General features: G+C 49.3%; 1 protein-coding gene across 2 annotated transcripts in view; it reads right to left on the bottom strand.

Annotated features, from left to right (window-relative positions):
- Window positions 1-21,622, bottom strand: part of FANCG (FA complementation group G) — a 574,353-nt gene that overhangs the window by 221,812 nt on the left and 330,919 nt on the right. For both annotated transcript variants that reach the window (XR_011280595.1, XM_069626811.1), the window contains exon 7: window positions 3,004-3,150. Coding sequence is in view for 1 of the 2 variants with exons in the window: in XM_069626811.1 (XP_069482912.1) it covers window positions 3,004-3,150 (147 nt within the window). In the remaining variant the exon portion in view is untranslated. The remainder of the gene's footprint in view (window positions 1-3,003; window positions 3,151-21,622) is intronic.

Here is a 21,622-nt window from a genome sequence, read left to right as displayed (position 1 = left end):
CCGACACGGGAGATTCGAATCCTGCAGGCGGATCAGCAGGAGAGGCAAGTGGAGAACGCCGGTGAGCAGCTGTGGGAGTTCTCAGTCGGGTCTGTTGGTCCCTCTGCCCAATGAGACTGAACAAGTTATTTGGTCTAGCCAGTGTCCATCTTCCTCATGTCAGTGGCAGACAGAAACCCACGGACCCCCAGGATAGGTTTGAGGACTACCACAAATACGAGCAGGCTCAGGGACCCCAACCAAAAGTCCAAGCAGTGGCAGAAATAAGACCACTGATCCGCAGCAAAGGGTAGGGGACCCTACCACGAACATGAAAAGGGTTGGGGTCCCTAATAAGAGTGCCAGGAGGGTATAGGACCCCAACAAGGGCCAGAGAAAGGTCTGGAACCCAAATGCAGATACTGCAAGCATCAGAGGAAATCTTCCTTGCCGCAGTGGGAAAAAGAAAACCACGGACCACCAGGGAAGGCTCTGGGACCCCAAAAAGACTTGGGACTTTGCTCAAAACAAACTAGAGTGGCAAAGTGCGCACCAAGCTGAAAGCAGTGAGAAAAGACTGTACCAAGCAAGAATCCGAGTGATTTGCCCGCGGCTGAAATTACCACGGGCAAATCTTTTGCATGAGAAAGGTGCAAACTACCAAAGGTTCGCACACACGCCCCCCACCCCAACCCCCCCCACACCCCCCTGCCATAACACTGCCCCACCCACACCCCCAACATAAACAAACCCCACTTACCTTGTCTTCACGCTGGGTTCCTGCAGCGCCAGTTCCCTTTCACTTCCGTGATCGGGAACCGGCGCTGCAGGATCCTTTTCTTCTCTCTTTTTTTAAATTTTTTTTTAAACAGAAGTCTGCGGGGGTGTCCCCTGCAGCCCCCGCTCACTATACCATGAGGTATAGTGAGCTGGGCGATGCGGGGGACACCCCCGCAGCCCCTGTTTTTTTTTTTACAATACTACCACCAAAGGTTCAAACTTTTGGTGTTCGAACCTTTGGTGGTAGCATTTTTAGAACTTTTGGTTCATGCGAACTTTAGATGCGGGAAAATCGACCTAAACCACCAAGCAATACCAGGAGAAGGCAGACATTCTCCTGATATCAAATCAGGAGCTCTGATAAAGACATCAGGAAAAGGGAGTCATTCCCCCTGGCCTTGTGTTGAACTATACCAAGCAATACCAGGAGAAGGGAATCATTCTCCTGGTATCGAACCAGAAGTTGTATTAAAGATGCCTGAGGAAGGGGGGTCATTCCCTCTGGCCTTGTCGAGAACTGTGACAAGTCATATCAAGAGAAGGGAGGCATTCTCTTGGTCCTGAATTGAGAGCTGAGCTGGAGACGCCAGCGGAAGGGAGGCATTCCCCTTGGTTTTACTGGAAATTGTATAAGTCCACACCAGGAGAAGGTAACCATTCTCCAAGACGTGACATTATATAAAGACTGGGTGAAACCTGCAAGCCAGGGGAAGGGAGTCTTTACCCTGGTATTTCTGTTGTGAGAGAACATTCTTTTGGACACTATCCAAGAAGCAGGAGAAGGGATCCATTTTCCTAGAAGAATGTACTTTCTGTTAGTTTATCTTTTAGTTGTAGTGTGAGGGACAGATGTAGGTTGTGACACTGGACAGTGGTGATTAATTTGACGGACATTCTGACAGAACCTTTTGTATTCGTTTTGAGGAAAGAAAACCCCTCTTAAAAGTTAGGGTTAGTGAGGATCTTTTTCTTATATACATAAAAGTCTACAACCAAAACCATGCCACCTTTGTGTCAGCTTCCTTCTTTGACACCCCTACAGAGCTCTCTCAAAGATTGAGAGGAAGATATAAAAGATATATAGGGAATCCACCTAGACTGAAAATTCCACATTGCATGTATTTGTCTAAATGTTCTCCTACTATAAAAACTAGAAAACCTATTTGTTTTGTCTAGTGATTCAATAAGCACCATGTCACACTAATCGGCCCTTCTTGCAAGCAGCATCAGCTCACACCTTCTGAACAACTCTCACTTCTTGCTGCAATGTGCCAACCTAAAGACCTGGAATAACAGCACCCACCCTATCAGACACCACCTGGCTAGGCATAAAATGATCACCAATAAAAGAGCATGCTGCCCTCTTTGCACCCCCCACACCACAGCGTTTACCCGTCTTGGGCAGGTGCCCCGGCCGCTCATCTTGCCTCCCTTCAGCAATATCAGGCAGATTCTTCCAAACAGCGCACAGCACCTGCTCAGGCTTTCTCCCTGAATCAGCAATCATGCCATCTGCATACTGCCACGAATATTAGTTGCTGTGGTCCCTCCTTACGTGACCTGCCACTGTGTTTGGTATGTTTTAGTCCTAAATCCCGGAAAGACTTTTGTTTTCCTTTAATAATAATTCTTCTTCCAATGACACTTTGTAGCAAGAAAGAAACAAATGTTCTTTATTCATCTTTACCGCAACAATCAGAATGTAAAATAGAAAACAGATACCATTAATGGTAACATCACTCACCTAAGAAGACATCCTTCAACTACCACAACACACCTCTCCAACATTCTCCACCTACTCCCAAGTACTACCTCTGCAACTCCCATAAGGTTTCAGTCCTGTCAAAATGTGCGCCACTCAAGTCAAAATACACTGCATGCCTTCATAACAAGCCTCACTGCTTTACATTAAGAATTACACATATGATTGTGTATTCTTATACACTTTGGAGGTCATATGTGATTTTACTAAAGGAAAAAACAGAGTGGTAATTTTCAGTGGTCAAAATACCGAAAAAAAGCCAGCCCCACATTTGTCTATCCTTTTAACCCCACAGCTACCACTCCGTTTTATTTTCGGTAAAATTACTGGGTACCCACTTTTTGCATACCATTAGGTTGTGTCCCTTAGATGAAGTATATTTCTGAGCTCAGCACAAGGAAGGTATTTAGCACCACTTAAAAAATGACTTATTTTTTTGCAGCACATGGGTAATCAAAAGTTTGAATGAAGATTTCCTGTACCTCATCCAGAAGCCTCAGGGCTTCCAATTCCGCATCCGTCTTGCCCAGCTGATGATAAAGTGCAGACACGTGGAATAGCGCAGAGAGGCACCTGAAATCTGCTTGGATGGCTTGTTTCCACCACTGAAGAGCTGCCTGAGGCCGGTCCTGAGATAGTGTGAAAGGGTACATTAAAAAGAAAACAGTTGGGTAGTTAATTTGTTAGAATTCTCCCTTTTTACATTTTTAAAACTGTTCAGTGACTTTTTGACATAAGAGGTGGCTGTTGATCGAAGAGGCCCCTGGTTTTATGAAGCATTGCTATGCAGCTCCTCCCCCAGCATCTTTCTATATTCCATTTTAGTAACAGGAACACACATTTGAGAAGCGGTGATGGGCGGTTTTGTGACTGCACGGAAGCTACCCAGGTTAAAAATCAATTGTTCTTGTTAAAAAAGGAATTCTTAGTTCATTTTTAGTTTGGTCTTAACTCGGTTATGGGCAATGCCGCAGGGCCGCCCAGGGCGAGGCAGGGTAACTGATGTAACCATTCAGCAGGCCAGGAGAGGGGCAGCCCCCACACCCACGCCTGCTCCTCTCCTCCACAAGCTACAGAGACACGCAGTCTCTGCCACACAAAGCCGAAGAAGGGTGAGGTGTGAACAATCACCTCACCCTTCCTCCAAGCAACAAGGTGCTAAGCACCTAAGGAAAACCAACAGTCAGGCAGGGCCCAGGTTCAAAGACCTGCCCCCTCCCTCAGGGGGCCAGACAAGTCGGCTATCCGGTCGGGGGCTGGCGCACAGCCCCCACTACTATACACATCAAAGACCAAAGGCTCCCCTGGGTCTTATAAATAAGGGCAGAATGCTCTAAGAAAACACAATCTGTTTGTGGACCCTGAACGGGGACAGAAACTAACAGGAGGTTCGCTGTTCACTCAGCGTCTTCCACACTTTGCTTCTTTAGCAGACTCCAAAAAGTTCACTGCACCCGCAGCGTCTTTCCTCCCCTCCTTTGAACATTGTCACTGTTCAGAACTTTACACTAGAGGCGAGCGGCGAAAACCTTGCTTAAACAGACAAATCCCCAGGGAGTACGCGTGCAGAAGCAAGATGCCAGGCTGGCACAAGCGAGCGTGGAGGAAAAACAAACAAAGCACCCAGGCGCAGGCGGCCGTGTCATTTTCAGCTTTTCAGGCCAAAGAATCATGGGTCCCAAGCGAAAATCACAGGAACCTCCAACACCTTCACAGAAGCCCAAAATCACCCCACCTACTTGCAGCCATGGAGGCAGCTGAGCATTATGGCTGGGTCTGGGTCAGAGAAAATATGTATGGCCTACCAAAAGAAGGGGTCCCCATACCAACCAGTCAGGTGGACGAGACGGCACCATCAAAGAAAAGGCAGTCTACAGAAGGCATGGGAAAAGGTAATAAGAAACTGTCTAAATTATGCGAGAATATGAGTGAGATGCAGCAATTATTGCTAGAAATCAGGGGCAAACAAACACTTCCCACAGCCGAGACTAGGCTAGCAAACCCCACCATACCACTAGTACCGGACATCACGGTGACCAACCCCCCCCCCATCAGCAGCAGCTACAGCAGCATCAGCCCCATCAGCACCAATAACACAGGTGCCAACAACACCAGCAGCAGCCACCACAGTTTTACCTACGCCAACAAAGGTAGCTCCTGACACAACAGGTGCTTTAAAAGCATGGACAATCCCCAATACAAATACACCAAGACAGACAGGAGCGAGCAACAACAACCCATCAGACATGGAAATGATTAGTAGTACCCAATTATACCTAAAACTTAAATCTTTTCAGACAGAAATATTGAACAGATACAAAAGGTGTTTAGCATGAACATTGACATTACAATCAAAGAAGCCATATGGGCGAAAGAGTTTATCGAAATCTTTTCACTTATAGATGCCCAACGCAAAGGGAAGGATGCTTTTAGGGATCCCAAAAAGATAGAGGAAAAAGCCATAGCCAGAAACGCCCAGGTAGAACAGAATTGGGACAACTGGCTACAGGCCTTTACCATCTTGGCAACTGTATATTAAGAAAAATTCCCCCAATGATGGCAGAAAATTATGGGCATACATGGCTAAAATCAGAGAAGTGAAAATCGCTCAAAAAGGGAAGACCTGGCTAGTATATGATATTAGATTCAGGAGAAGCATGTCAGAGAGGCCAGCCATAGAATGGGACGAGGTCCAGAATGATTTATACATGTTAACGCCGAGCCTCCTTCAGAGGAGGAGATCGCACAAACAACCCCCAAAAATAGCAAAAACCCACAGGGCCCCAGATTCTCCGACAATGAAAACAACAAAAAAGGGAAACAGCCCCTTCGGAAGAATCAGCCATGGGCGGCTAAGTCTAATGCCCAAATGCAGAACAAAAACCATTCACCAAAAGCCAACATGTAGGAACTTTCGAAAAAAACACTGCACATGGGGAAAAGAATGCTGGTACAAACACACTTGCACAAACTGCAATGGTGACCACTCAGCAAGCACCTGCACCAGACTGCCAGCCAAAAATACAAAAGAGTAGCACCAAAAGCATCCCGCCAACCCCATGTTTAGCACCAGGCAGCAACCCCATCAATCCAAACAATTTCAGAGAGGCTCTCATGAATTATCCAGACAGAGAAACCAGCGAAGTAATCCGGCAGGATTTCACCAGGGGTTTTGTCATCCCCTTCAAGGGCATCGGGTCTCTGAATGTTCCAAATAACCTCAAGTCAGCCAGGGACAACCCGCAGATGGTGGAAAGCAAAATTAAGAAGGAATTACTACTAGGCAGGATTGCCGGACCTTGGGACCACATGCCTCTCAAGGAGTACATAATATCGCCCCTAGGTCTGGTCCCCAAAAAAGAACCCAGGAAAATGAGGCTAATTCATCACCTATCCTATCCTAAGGGCCAATCGCTAAACGACGGCATTCCGCACACGGAATCCGCGGTATCCTACACACACTTCCAAGAGGCGGTAAGACTCATACAGGAATGCGGCAGGAACGCCCTGATGGCCAAACTGGACATTGAATCCACCTTCAGATTATTGCCAGTTCACCCAGACTCCCAGCAATGGCTACGTTTTACTTTTAAAAACAAATTCTATGTAGACAGATGCCTCCCCATGGGATGCGCAGTATCTTGCGCCCTATTTGAGCAATTCAGCTCCTTTTTTCAATGGGCTGTCCAAAAACAGAGCAGGGACCAGGATAGTACACTACCTCGATGATTTCATGGTAATGGGGCCAGCAAATTCTGAAAAATGCAGCAGAGCCCTGGCGAAGTTAGAAGGAATGGCCTCACAATGAAGCATCCCCCTGGCAGCGGAAAAAACGACCAAACCAGCCACCAACATAATTTTTCTAGGTATTGAAATAGACTCCGCAAGGGGCCTATGCAAAATCCCGAAAACAAAAATAGCAGAACTCCTAGAGAAAATACAAAGCCTGACAACAAAAGAGAAGGGCACAGTAAAAGAAATTCAGTCATTAGCAGGAAGTCTCAACTTCGCAGCTAGAATCATCCCTCATGGGAGGGTATTTTCCACAAGTCTGGAACTAAAAATCAAATCATACACCAAACCCCATCTGCACATCTGGCTAGGAACAGAGGTGAAACAAGATCTGGAAATTTGGGGGAATTTCCTGAAAGAATTTAACGGGACCGCACTTTGGCGTACGCCTACATGGACAAAAAGGGCCCTCTACACTGATGCAGCCAGGAGCAGGGGGTTTGGAGCCATACTAGACTCTGAATGGGTGGCAGGACACTGGCCCAAAACATGGCAATCTGCAGGGTGGACAAAAAACATCACCCTCCTAGAAATATTTCCCATTTGGCTAACATTACACATCTGGGGCAGGCAGCTAGCTAACACGGAACTCTTGGTCTGGTGCGACAACATGGCCGTGGTAGGCTCCATAAACAGAAGATCTACTAAATGCCCTTTAGTGATGAAAGTCCTACGAACCATTACAGCGGTCACACTACAAGAAAACATTGTGATCAAAGCAAAGCACATCGCTGGAGCAGACAATAAGATTGCAGATTTTTTATCTCGCTTTCAGTGGCCAAGATTCCGGGAGCTAGCGCCACACGCCCAGGAACAGATGACGCCAATACCAGCGGAATGCTGGGCAATTATGGGAATACAAGAATAATGGCATCAACGCCAGCCCCAGAGAGCCCAGGCCGATATGCCCAACAAGAACCAGGCACCACAAAAACAGGTGCCAACAACATAACGGCATCAACGCCAGCGCCAGAGAGCCCAGGCCGGGATGCCCAACAAGAACCAGGCACCACAAAAACAGGTGCCAACAACATAACCGCATCAACGCCAGTGCCAGAGAGCCCAGGCCGGGATGCCCAACAAGAACCAGGCACCTCAAAAACGGGTGCCAACAACATAACGGCATCAACGCCAGCGCCAGAGAGCCCAGGCCGGGATGCCCAAAAAGAACCAGGCACCTCAAAAACAGGTGCCAACAACATAACCGCATCAACGCCAGCGCCAGAGAGTCCAGGCCGGGATGCCCAACAAGAACCAGGCACTTCTGAAACGGGTGCCAGCAACTCGCTGCCCACAGAAAACACAAACCCTGGCTCAGGGTTCTTAACAGAAATGGCAGAGAAAGCACTAGCAAGCACTACTGCAGCGCAGTACAGTAAGTGTTTGCAAACAGTATTTAGAACCACAGGGTAAACCATGTCGAGTTAATAACGATTAAAGACACAGAAACATTCTTAAAATGGGCGCACGAGCGGGGCTTTAAGAAAGACTGGGCAAAAAGACACCTAGTAGCAGTCTCATATTTCTCAAAAATACAGGGTGACTCAGACCCCACCAAGAACGCCCTCATTTCCTACGCTATGAAAGGATGGGCCAGAGTTGAAGGGCCTCAGGTAGACACCCGCCGCCCCCTTGATTTCAACAAATTGGTAAAAATAGCAGACCAGTTGGAAGCCATATGTTGGCACCCATATGAGATCATATTATTCAAAACAGCATTTTTTCTGGCCTGCTTCGGGGCTTTCCGGGTTGGAGAACTTATCGCTACCAGCACCAAGGCCTCAAACGGGTTAGGCGTTATGGAGGTCAGGGTCAGTCAGGACAGCGTCAACATAGAAATCCAACAGTCAAAAACTGGGGCCAAAAGAACCATCAGCATTTGTTGCATTGATGAGGTAACAAACTGCCCAGTATGTATTACCAACCTTTATTACGCACAAAGGCCCAATGTGGGGGGGAGGTTGTTAATCCACAAGGACGCCTCAGCACTGAACCACTACCAATTTAAAGGGGTGCTGATGAAAGCAATCAGCAAAGCAGGGTGGGACCCCAAGGGTTTTGACACCCACACCTTTAGAATAGGTGCCACCACCTCAGCATGGCAAGGAGGCCTGGCAACACAACATCTAAAAAATATAGGGGGATGGCAGTCAGATTGCTACAAAAGATACATCAGACCACAACTAATATAGCCACCCCCCCTTTTTTCTTTCTCTCCCTCCTGCAGAAACAACAGGCGAAGGGAGGACCTCACTCAGATCAGCATGGATTGTCGGCCACTCATTCGTTTTCAGGACAGGCCGTTGGGCGGAAGAAACCAAAGACGGGCCACCCTTCAGAAACACCATTGCCTCATGCTGGGGAGACAGAGGCCTATGGGGGGACGACATCCACGAAACACTAGCAGAGCTGGTCGCATACAGAGACCCGCCAGAATTTCTGATAATACACTTAGGGGGCAATGATCTGGTTACCACAGGAAGGAGAAACCTATTTGAGGAAATCTGCTCTTCCCTAGCGGCCATTTCACACAACTGGAGGGAAACAGAAATATACTTCTCGGCCATCCTACTCAGAAAGAAATGGCAGGGAGCCAACTGGTACAAATCTGTAGACATTGCTAGAACAAAACTCAACAGGGGGCTAGAGAAATTCTGTACAGCAAGAGGGCTGGGCGTCAAAGCATCCGGACATTACCCTGGGTGACCCGGACCTTTTTCTCAAAGACGGCACTCATTTATCAAACCAGGGCATGGAACATTTCTTTCGAGAAATTTCAGCAACCCTAGCCTCCAGGGGGATGGAGATACTTTCGGGGGAACACGCTCAGACGGTAACCTGCCCGTGTGTGGCGGCACGGGCCAGAGGGTGTAACCTCAGGACCCGTGTCCAAAAGTATGATACTATTATGATATGTAATTATTGTTATCTCCATAACCATATCTGCATAATAAAATCCTACGGCCTTTTATTGCCAACTCTTGACAAAATGTTGTGAGCCAAATTATTCGGGTGAGGGTTCGGGGTCAGCCAACACCAATGCATGCATATGGGTTCAGCAGTTATAAATGGGCGCTGTCACGGTGCAAGGGATACACAGAGGACTCACAAGGCAGTCGTGGAGGAACAAAACAAGTTTTATTGTACTGCATAACCAATTTGTCGGAGGATAACAACGTTGGCGATGACTGAATGGGCTTGCAGTAAAATATCTTTATATTGAAATTATAAGTTCTGCGATATAAATCAAACGACCTGGGGCCATATAAAAAACTTTTCACCGGTGCAGGTATTATTTTGCACATGGGCAAACTTTGCACTTTAACAAAAACACATTTTTTAAAATGTGTTTTTGCACCAGGGAAAAGTTTGCACTTTTGCTAAAACAGAATATTTGTACTATGGTAAATTTTGCTCTGGCACAAAAATCCTTTGAGAGGATATGTTTTTGCACCTGGCTAACCTTTGCCCTAGTGCTCATTCCGTGCAAAATTGTACCTGACCCGGTGCAAAGTTTATGTAATCTAGTCCCAGAAAAGCTCGCCAACATTGACAGCACTTTATTATTGCAAGCAAGCCTCTGTAAGGAACAAGTTACTTACCTGTAACTGTTGTTCTCCAGCATGGGTCTGGTATGGATTCACATGCTCATGAATATTCCCCGTCGTCAGGCTTGGACTCCACGGTAACAGAAAAAATCAGTTTCATTTCTGAACTGTATTTCTCAAAACCAATCACTGAGCTCTGGGTCATACTGCCCCTAGCCAATGACTGCCCTCTACCCAAGCCCCTCCTCTGGCAGCCATCTTCAGATTTGGTAGCACGTAAATTGACAGTAGGCCCAAGAGAAGAGCCGTAGAGGGCAAAATGGGAGGGTTCGCTTGTGAATCCATGCCAGACCCATGCAGGAGAACAAGTTACAGGTAAGTAACTTGTTCCTTCTCCAGAATGGGGTCTGGCATGGATTCACATGCTCATGAATAAAGAATACATAGCAGTACACACATGCAAAACCACAGGCGGTGGCAAGGCTCAACATAAGCATCTCTTACCTCCTCACCAGGCTCACCTTCAAGTGAACAGGTTGCGCAGCACTGCTTGGCCGACTCTGGACTACTCCCTGGAATCCTCGTCGACACAGCAGAATCTCGTGAAGGTGTGCGCCAACCTCCACGTAGCAGCCATGCAGCTGTCCAGCAGAGGCACACCAGACAGTAATGCCGTAGTAGCAGCGATCGCTCTGGTCGAATGGGCTCTTGGATGGCCAGGCAACGGTCAGTTTGCCAACTGGTGACAGTGGGTGATGCAGCCGGAGAGCCACCTGGAAATGGAAGCCTTGGAGAGGGCCTTCTCATGGTTCACAGGGCCAAAGTTCACAAAGAGTTGAGACATCTTCCGGAAACTCTTTGTGCGGTCTACATAGAACTTCAGTGCTCTAGCCACATCCAGCGAGTGCAAAGTCCTTTCAGCCAGCGACGAAAGCATTGGAAAAAACACAGGTAACACTAAGGGCTCCTTGAGATGAAAGTCCGACAGCACCTTGGGCATGAAGCAGGGGTGTGTTTCCGCAGCACCACCCTGGTCTCGTGAAAAGTCAAGTAAGGTGGCTTACAGCACAGGGCCTGAATCTCACCCACCCGTCGTGCAGAGGTGATGGCCAAGAGGAACGCCGTCTTCCACGACAAGAACTTCAGTGGAAGTGTTTGCATAGTTTCCAATGGAGGGCCCATGAGCCTAGTCAGTACCACATTGAGCTCCCACGCCGGGGCTGGAGCCTTCACCGGCAGGAACGAGCAGAGCAGTCCTTTGACAAACTCCTTAACCAGACGGTGTGACCACACCGACGACCGTCCCAGAGATCTGGTGTAGCGGGAGATAGCCGCCAGATGAACCTTGATGGAGTCATGAGCCAGCCCCGCTGTGGCCAGAGACAGCAAATATGGTAGCACCTGCGGAGCCGTGACTTTTAGAGGGTCGATTTTCTGTGCAAATGTCAAACCTCTTCCATTCATGACCATAGCATTTTAGAGTAGACGATGCCCTGGCCTTGGCAAGCACCTCCTTGCTGTTCGCTGGGAGGTTGAAACCCCCCCCAATTCTAACGCTGCAAGAGCCAGGCCTTCAGGTTCAGCGATCCTGTGTCATGATGCAGTATTGTGCCTCCTTCCATGGCGAGAAGATCTACGGCCACTGGAAGCTTGACTGGGGGGGAGTGGGGGGGATGCTGACAAGTTGAGAAGGTCCGGGTACCAGATCTGCCTCAGCCAATCTAGCACAACGAGGACCATCCTGCACCGGGACTGTCTGAGTTGATTGAGGAGTCGAAGAAGCAACAGCAACGGAGGGAACACATATAGGAACAGGCCATCCCAGGGAAATGAGAATGCATCTCCCATGCTCCCCGGCTGGGGAAACCTGCTGGCGAATCTCCAGCACTTCATGTTTGTCGCCGTCACAAACAGATCGATTTGGGAATTGCTCCATCTGCGGAACAGGTGGTTCACTTGGTCCTGCCGAAGCTCCCACTCGTGGCTAGAGCGAAGCTCCCTGCTGAGGGAGTCTTTACTCCTGCCAGATGAAACTGAATGAGGAACATCCCCTGGGCGACGGCCCAGTGCCATAGGTCCTGTGCTTCCCTTGAGAGCGCTGGGGATCAGGTGCCCCCTTGCTTTCGGATGTAAAACATTGTGGTGATATTGTTTGTGAAGATCCACACCACCTTGTACTTGAGGGACGGGAGGAATGACTTGAGGGCCCAAACACCGCCTGTAGCTCCAGAACGTTGATGTGCGATGTCTTCTCCTCAGGTAGCCACAGGCCTCTGGCGTGAAGACTTCCAGTCTGGGCTCCCCATCCTTCCAAAGAGGCGTCCGTCATCACCGTCTCCTGGTGTGGTGGGGACTGGAAATCCGCGCCTCTGGACAGATGAGAATGCACACCCCAACACCTTATTGCTCAACGGAAGCTCTCGTCGAGCGTGATCCTGTCCTGGAAGCTTCCAGACACTTGGATCCAACTTGCGTCGAGGAACTCCTGCAGAAGGCACATCCGTAGAGTCGGATAAGGTAGATGCACGACGACATCATGCCGAACAGAGACTTGATGGTCCTCACCGTGGCGATCTTCAGTTGCACCTTGCCTAGGATGGCCGATATCCTCTCCTCCAAGGATGACGCTAGCCACCACATCGTGTTGAGACAGGACCCCAGGAACAGCACGTCCTGCGATGGAGTCAAGGACTTTGCATAGTTCACTAAGAATCCCAGATCCGTCAGAAGGCGAACGGTCCACAATGTGTGGTCGCCGGCGACTTCCTTTGATCTGGCCCGGACGAGTAGGCGTAGACGTGAATCACTTGTAGTCGTAGTTGGGCCGCCAACTGAGCCAGGTCCTTCGTGAAGACTCTGGGTGCTGATTTCAGCCCGAAGGCAAGGGCCTTGAATTGGTAATGCACCCCTTGAACGACGAAGCACAGAAATGTGCGGTGTCCCTTGTGAATGGGGATATGGAAGTACACATCCTCCAGATCCAGCAACGACAAAGTCTCCCTCTTCCAGTTGTCCGAGCACGTGCTGAAGAGTGACCATTCAGAACCTCTGGGATTTCATGTATTTCTTCAGCCGTCGCAGGTCGAGAATGGGCCTCCAACCCCCGGTCTTCTTTCGTAGGAGGAAGTACCTCGAGTATTATCCGGAGCACCGGAGTCCCTTTTGGAACTAGCTCTATCGCCCCTTTCTTTAGCATGGCCCGAACCTCCAACAGCAGTTGAGGGATGTGGTTTTCCTGCCGCAGGCCACCGGTGGTATTCAGGGACACTTCTGTTGAAACTCTAGAGTGTGTCCCTGGGCAAGAGCATCCAGCACCCAACGGTCGGTGGAGATGGACTTCCACACGCTGTAGAAGTTCGCGAGCCGGTCTCCCACTGGGGTGCACGGGTGGGGGCCGACGTCCCGGCCGGTTAATTCTTGTTTGGAGGTAGACAGGACGCCTTCGGGTCCTTGGCGACGACGGCGTCCTCCTCTGAAGGTCTTGGAGCGGCCCCTGTTGGTCTACTTGTAGAATCTCCAATGCTTCCGTCCTCTTGTCGTCGGGGAGTAAGTCCAACAGAGGCGCAAGCTTGAACCACAGCTCTCGGTCGTAGCATGCTACGATAGCGAAGGCGTTGGTGGCCTTGATGGTCATCGCTGCTGAGTAGATAACTCTCCATCCCATAGCATCCAACCTCTTCCCCTCGCTGTCCGGAGGGGTGGACGCTGCCGAAGATGAAGCGCCAGGCGATTATTTCCTGGCCGCTGCAGAGACCACCGAGTCCGGTGATGGTTGGGCCTGCAAGCACTTGGGCGCAGAGTCCGGCACCCTGTATTTCTTCTTTAGGCGGTCCCTCTTTGCTGGGGCCGTAGAGGAGTTCTTCATGAGCGACAGGCCTTCACCCAAATGTCCTCCAAGAGTGGGACTGACAGGATGGATTTTCTCTTCGCCTCACGGCGCTGGTATAAGAAACCCTCCTTCTCCTCTGGCATGAGCTGGAAGAGCTCCGACACTCTGGAGATCATCGCATGGAACAAGCCTATCTTGTCCGGCGGGGAGGATCTGGGCGGAGGCGATGGGAGGTCCCCCATCCGACCGTCGTTGTTTGAGCCCATCGTCGTCGCTGTGTCAGGATCCGTCTCATCCCTCGGGCGAGGAGATGGCGGTGAACGGTGGCAATGGGGGCCTCTTCCTCTTCTTGGACGGGGGTTCCCCCGTTGCCAGAGGGTCAGCCGGTACCGGAGCCGCAGGCAGGGCCGTCGTCAGAATCGGTATTCCTCTTCTGTATCTCGGAGACTAATGTATGCAGAGTAGAGAGAATGTCCACTGAAAGGTCTGTAGGGGGCAGTTGAGGCGGAGGACAAATAGGAGGGAGGCTAGAGCACCGGGTGTTATCACGTTACACGTCTGCAGCACGACCAGGAGATATAGAAGTAAAGTACGCAATAGTTGAAAACAAGACAAAATCCAGGGAGTTGACTAAACAAGGAGGCCATTACTCTTGCCTCAGAAAAAACACAGCTATCAGCGCAAGATCGTCAAGTTCGGCTCTACAAAGCAAAGGGTACTCCAGGACACAGCCTTCACAAGTGGAAGGAAATACTCAAGACAGCAACATCATGCAGTCTTAAAAAAGAAAGAACACTTTTCCTTTGCCCAAAGCATTGGCAGCAAACTCCAGTCCAACCGAAAGATACTGACCAGTGACCGCAAGACTTGAATTGTTTGGGGAACTTACTATAGTTGCATTAACTACAAAGCAATCAACGGTCCTGAAGAGGGCTATTAACAAAGAGTGAGACACCAGGGATGGTGTCGAAATGCGACTCCAGCCGAAACATATGTAGACATCCATTAGACACAAAAATATCTGTCTAGTAAAAACGGAGACCATAATATCTGTCTCTTACCACTAAGTTTTTCCTGTGAAAGGAAACTACAATGATATGACAACAAAGATGATATGTTTTACATCAGTAACCTGACAATATCCATCTGCCACATACTAACCCCACTTTGTCTGTTGCCTAATAACATGCTTTTGAGAATAACCTAACTAAATGTTCATACCTTTGCATTTGTGTGCCTTGTGGAAAGCACCCATTTAAATGAAATGTATGTGTTTTTTATTATTATAAGGAGACTTTGTGCAATGAATAAAATTTGTTTTAATGTGTTAAGACTCTGGCATGACCATACACTCGTACTTTAATCTATGCAATAGATAAGCACACCACACTGCACCGTCCGGCTCAGTCGGTGAACTAAGAGAGAGGTAATTAGTCTGCTGTTTCTCCTATATCTGCTCTATTAGCAGTTTCGCCAGAGCCGAAAGAACACAACTAGGTTGTCACAGCAACCGGGTCTGCGTCTTGCAGACCTGGAAGTCTGCAAACAAGTAACGCCACTATCCAGGGATCCACTGATGCAGGTAGTGGTATAATTCTCTTGCCCTTTCCCTTCCTCACCTTGATTCCGCCACGCTCCTTATACTATATTTCTAACTATTACTGCTGCGGACACCTCCCCAAAGATTGCAGCGTTCGCCGGCAACGCCGAAGACCCGCTTCAACATTCCTCCCATCTCTGCTGTACGGACGCCTGCAGCGTACCGGTAAGCAGTCACTGGGGGATACGTTGACAAAGGAATCAGGGTTTTGGGTTCCGATTATGACCTCTCATTTTGTAGAATATAAGAAGCTAGTCAAGAAAGGGTCACAACTGGCAGACTGCAGCAGACACTGCGCCGTGATCAAGAATCCATAGAAGACCATTCTCCCGTCAACAGCAACAGGGTTTTCTTCCCCATGGGGTTTCCCTGGGGACTCCGTTTCTTGGGAGAAATTCCTCAGGGAAACTTTGGGTCTCCAGGGGGATCTTTCTAATTCTTCTTTGAAAGCTGACTGATCCAGGTAGGAGGATTCTGTATCTGCATGATAAAAGCTATAATCATTGTCAAAAGTCTAACAGTTAGCAATGCCAGTAAAAAGATAACATGACTACCGACATGGATCAGACAGCTCAGTTAGTGGCGGCAGTGCAGTCCCTAACCGCCGAAGAGCAACTCTTAAAACAAGAGAACCTGGCGTTACGCCAACAATTGGTAAGAACCCCTAGATGTTCAGAACTCCCTCCAGATCTGTTACCTGGAGTTAAGTTCGACGGAAACCCTCATAGGTTCAAATAATTCTTAGAAGGGTGTACCTTTCAGTTTACTTTCAAAGCCAGATTTTTTCCCACAGATAGAGATAAAGTGGGACACTTGATAGCCAATCTTTCAGGCACTGCCCTTGCTTGGGCTACCCCATTAGTGACCAACAACAACCCCGTTTTAGACTCCTATCCTGCAATTGCCAACAGTCTGCGATCCATGTTTGGCAGACATGAGATCACTGTCTCAGCGCAAGAACAGTTATTAGATTTTAGACAGCGTTCACAGGACCTTTTAACATGTATTACTAGATTGAAACACATGGCTGCAAACACTGCTTGGGCAGATGATGCCCTTAATAGCCTTTTTCACCGAGGGCGCTCGGACGAATTAAAAGATGAGGTCTCCCAAGTTCCTCAACCCCGGAATCTCACTGAGATGATAGCATTGGTTATGCAGTTAGATTATCGTTTGCAGGAACGGCGAGTTGAAATGCACAGAGGTCGGACTGCCCGCAGTGTACCAGAATTCTATCTTCCTTCAAGCCTCAGGCCTCAGGAGAACCTATGTAGTTAGGAACGGCACGGGGTCCTTTGTCATCCGAGGAAAGGACTCTGCGTCGGACTCTAGGACTATGTATGTATTGTGGGTCTAGAGAGCATGCTGTACAAAATTGTCCTATTGCTCCTCCACGACAACCAGGAAACGCCAGCACCCGATCGTAGGAGGAACTACGACTCTGAGGAAATTTGACGGTTCCCCAAACACAGATCTCCTTCCTCCCAGGCCAGTGTCTTTTGAATCCCCTATGGTGGTTTTACTGATTTCCTTTCACTGGGAGGATAACACGACCATCAATGTTCCGGCCTTAATAGATAGCAGAGCAGCAGGACATTTTGTTGATTATTTATGGGCTAGCACACACGGACTACCTCGATCTTCCAAAGCCAAAGCCATTCCGGTGGAATCGGTGGACGGAAGTCCACTTACCTCTGGACCTATTAAAGAACAAACATTCCCTTTACGGATGAGGATCCACTTGCATCAGGAAGAACTGGTCTTGGACATTATAAAGGCTGCTCAATACCCGGTCATATTGGGTCACCCCTGGTTGCGAGCCCACATCCCCCATGTTAATTGGCAGGAACCTTTTTCTTAGGTTCTGAACACTGCCGGACACAATAGAGGAAATTTGATTACTATTGTTGGAAAGGACTATTTTATTTGGCATTTTCATCGTGCAGCCATTTTTTGAGCTTTTAAATACCTGGGGCTGTGTTGCTATTTTACTATTGCTGCTTATTTGATTGTATTTGGCCCTTCCAAGATGGACGCCGTAGTTTTCTTTGTTGTGTAAGCAGGCTGTGCTGAATCACCTCTGCCTGTGCTGCACTCCCATTGGTTGCGGAGTGTTTTCTTCCATTCAATCAGGAACCGGCAGGCTTCAGCCGGCCCTCTCAGCAAGGCCCACTTCCAAGGCCCCTGTCTGCTCCCTGTCCGCCTCCGGAACGCTAACCGGGGTCTTCCCTGCACCTTAACCACAATGATGCTGCCACCTCACTCCTCTAAGAAATCCGGACTGCCTTGACTTTGCCACCTCCAGAACTATGGGTTAGTTCCCTACTTATGGACTCACTTCTACTGCCTTTGACTATCACTGTTCTTTCTGCTTGTTACTCCCATGTGGTCATCCTGCTGCGCAGTGCTTCCTTAAACCCTTTGCTAACATCCGATTCCAAGATTGAAAAAGTCAAATCTTGCTGTTTTTGCTTTGTTAAAAAAAAAAGTCAAATCTTGCTGCCCATTGCGAAATTCTCTGAATTTTACTTGTATACCGTTTCTTCTCTGTAACTTGCCAGCCCAGTGACCTCACCACTCTCTTTTGTCTCACACCTTCCTGCCTTAGCCCCCCCAGTATCTCCATCCTCTCCTTACTTCCACCCCAATGGCGCTTTCTGTTTCTCCTATCTTCTCCAACTGCTTCTCCATCGACTATCCTTCCCTTCTCACTAAGTCTGGTAGGAAGAAGTTCAAAAAGGATATCTTGGCCTCTAATCCTGGTCTTCCTATTGCCGACACCTACTCCGATGCTTCCGCCAGACAGACCCTTACCGACATCCTCTTTGTCGTTCCTTTGCCAGATCTATGGACTCCTCATATGGTCTCTGTGCTCTGCCCTATCTCCTCCTCTCCCATTAATGGTGGCACTCGCTGGGAAGTTCTCATGACTTCCTTCGACTCCTCTAAAGTCATCATTAATGTCTACCTAAATGGCACTGTCATGGTCCAAGGCCCTCAGGCCAATCTCCTCCTCTTTGATAGGCGCTTCCCTCGCCTCATCAATTTCCTCTCATCTCCTGCTGTCCCCTACTCTCCCCCCTTGGCTACCCTGCCCTCTCTCTCTCTCCTCCTCCTCCTCCTCCTCCTCCTCAGGGTGTACCTCTGATCTGTACCCCTCCCCGGAAGGTCTTTAAGGCTGGCAACCTTCTTCATATTGCCACTCAACTCTCGCTCTGCCGTCAAACACTCCCCTGACAGCTGCCACCTCCTTGAAGAACTAGACTTTGATGTCCTTGGTCTTACTGAGACATGGTTCACGGCCAGCTCTGTCATGAGCTTTGACACTCTCCCCTGATGGCTACAAGATCCTCTCAACACCCAGATCCTCTTGGTCCAGTGGGGGGGGGGGTAGCCCTGATCTTTCCTGAGTGTATTCCTGCCTCTATCATTCCCACTCACACCTACTCCTCTTTTGAATGCCTTGTCTGTAGGCTTTCTCTCTCGCCTACCCATTCTCTTAATGTGGTTACCATCTACCGGCCTCCTGGTCAAATCACCTCATTTCTCTCTGAGTGGGCAGACCTCTCCTCCTCCCTCCTGGCCTCTACCACTTAACTCCTCCTCCTCGGTGACCAAAATATACATTTAGACTCTCCTTGCTCCTCCTCTGTACTCTTCCGTGACCTGTGCGACTCCCTCTCCCTGTCCATCCTTCTCTCTGGCCCGACTCCCTCTGCAGGGCACACACTTGATTTCTTGATCTCCTCTGACCTCCCCCTCTCCATCCCTCTGACCACTCCTCTCTCCTGGAGCGATCACTCCCTCCTCCCATCTCATCTCTCCCTCTCTTCCCCCAAGCCAAGCCTACCCCAACACTGCCACCTACCTTCTCGGACATCCGGCTCATGAAGCGTGTATCAGTAGAGGCATTTGCCGCCACTTTCTCCCCCCCCTCCACCTTTGGCTGTCTCACACCCTGACACAGCCCTGTCTCTGCTCTACTCTTCAATTTCTGATACGCTTGATGCTCTTGCCCCTGTCATGAGGATCCGTTTGAAGTCCAAAGTGAAGTGCAATTCCTGGTATGACTCTGACCTAGCTACACTTAACCGTAAGTGTAGGGCAGCTGAGAGGAAATGGAGGACTTCCTGTTCATCCTCTGACAAACTGGCCTGTCGCCTGCTGCAAAGGCAATACCGACTCTCTGTCCTCACCAAGAAGAGAATCCACATTCAAGCTCGTGTCTCCGCGCCATCTAACAACTCGGCCGAACTCTTTAAAATCTGCAAGGAGCTGGCCAACCCTGCTGCAGTCTCTACCCCTCCTGTTGCCTCCCAGGCTCTTTGCAATGCCCTTGCCTCTCACTTCATTTCAAAAATCCAGGACATCCTGTCCACCCTCTCTACCCACACCCCTCCTCTTCCCTCTCCATCTGTGCTTGCTGACCCACCTCTATCCACCCTCCCACCGTCCTTCAGGTCCTTTCCTCTTTTCACCCCTGACGAGGTTGCTAGACAAGTCCGATCTATGAAAGCCTCTTCAAAACAGGTTCATCCCTGTTCCTCTAAAACCATCAAGGACCACATTGACACCCTCGCTCCGGCCCTTGCTGATTTTTGCAACCACTCCTTTGCCTCTGGATCCTTCCCCTCCCCTCTGAAGCACTCCTTTGTGCAGCCTCACAGCTGATCCTTCTTGTCCAGCTAACTATCGCCCAATTTCCATTACTCCCTTTCTTGGCAAACTCCTGGAAAAGTTGGCCATCTCTCAGCTTAACCTTCATTCCAATTCTGTTGGTTGTCTCCATGACCACCAGTCTGGCTTCAGAGCTGCCAGAAGCACGGAAACTGCTCTCCTGAACATCCGTGAAGATCTGCTCTCCAACCTTGACTCTAACATTCCCTCTGTCCTCATCCTCCTCGATCTCTCTTCTTCCTTCGACACGGTCAACCATACCATCCTGCTCAACTGTCTCCGTGAAAACCTGGGTATCACTGATCAGGCTCTGGCCTGGCTGACCTCTTTCCTCTCAGATCGACCCTCCCAGGTCCAACTTGGGTCATTCCTTTCATCTATCTTCCTCTCTACCTGTGGTGTTCCCCAGGGGTCTAACCTCTTGCCCTGGCTTTTCAACCAATACCTGGCAACTCTCGCCCACTGCATTGCCATTTTCTGCTCAAATGTCCAGTGCTACGCTGACGACACTCCACTCATTTTCAGGCTGCCCTCTGCCACCTCCTCTCCCTCTCTCATCTCTGATTGCCTAACTGCCATTCAAGATTGGTGTGCCGCCAATGATCTTTGTCTGAATGCCAGCAAGACGGAGATCCTCATCGGCGCACCTTCACCATCCTTTCCCCTCACTCTCTGGCCGGCCTCCCTTGGCCCTCCTCCTACCCCCACCTGCGAGGCTATGAACCTCTGGGTCATCTTTGACTCCACCCTTTCCTTCTCCGCCCACATCTCTGAGGTCTCTAAAAATTCACATTTGCGACTGCACTTCCTCAGAGGTACTATGCCTTTCCTCTCCTTCCCCCAGAAGCATATCCCAAGCTCTGGTTCTCTCTAGCTTGGACTATTGTAACAGCCTCTTTCTAAATCTACCTGCCTCTACTCTCCGGCCTCTGCAACTAAACCAGAACAGGACTGCGAGACTTGTCCTTGGCCTCAAGCCCTGGGATCGTATCTCTCCAGCTCTGAAATCTCTCCACTGGCTCCCAATGGATGCAAGGATTAAATTCAAACCCTCTGCATTGTCCACAAGGCTTTCTGGGGCCTGGGTCCAAAATACCTTCCGCTATCCCTCCGCAATTACCTTCCCTCTCGAGCTCTTAGCTACTCTACCTCCAACTCCCTCAGGGTCAGTTGTTTTTCTAAGAAACAAGCTGGTGGTAGATCTCTGTCTTTGGCTGGGGCCTCCCTCTGGAACAGCCTCCCTGCAACTCTAAAACTTGAGGAGAACCATCTCCGGTTTCGGAAGCACCTCAAGACCTTCCTCTTTTCTTCTGCCTTCGCTCCCCCTCTCCCCTGCTGATCTGTTCTCTCTAGTCACCTGTCCTTTGGGCCCAGGTACCTGCTCATCCTGCCACACTCCCGCACTGCCTCCGGGACACCCCTTGCACTGGGGTCTGTATCTGTACCCATACAGCCCCCCCTTTCTCTTCCTGCACTTATCAGACCTACCCTGTCTGCTGCCTTAAACCTAGCACTTGCAAATTGCTGGCTGCATTACCACTGTTTGTTGCTTTATTATTTATTCATTGTTATTCATCTGTTTCTCCTCTGCTTCGCACTTTCCACCTCTCTTCCCTTCCATGCACTTTTCCCCTCCCCCCTCTCCCATGCACTTG

Source organism: Ambystoma mexicanum, chromosome 6p (genome assembly GCF_040938575.1).
Source record: "Ambystoma mexicanum isolate Mex_15411 chromosome 6p, UKY_AmexF1_1, whole genome shotgun sequence".
Lineage (NCBI taxonomy): Eukaryota > Metazoa > Chordata > Amphibia > Caudata > Ambystomatidae > Ambystoma > Ambystoma mexicanum.
This window is presented reverse-complemented; position numbering and strand designations above follow the sequence as displayed.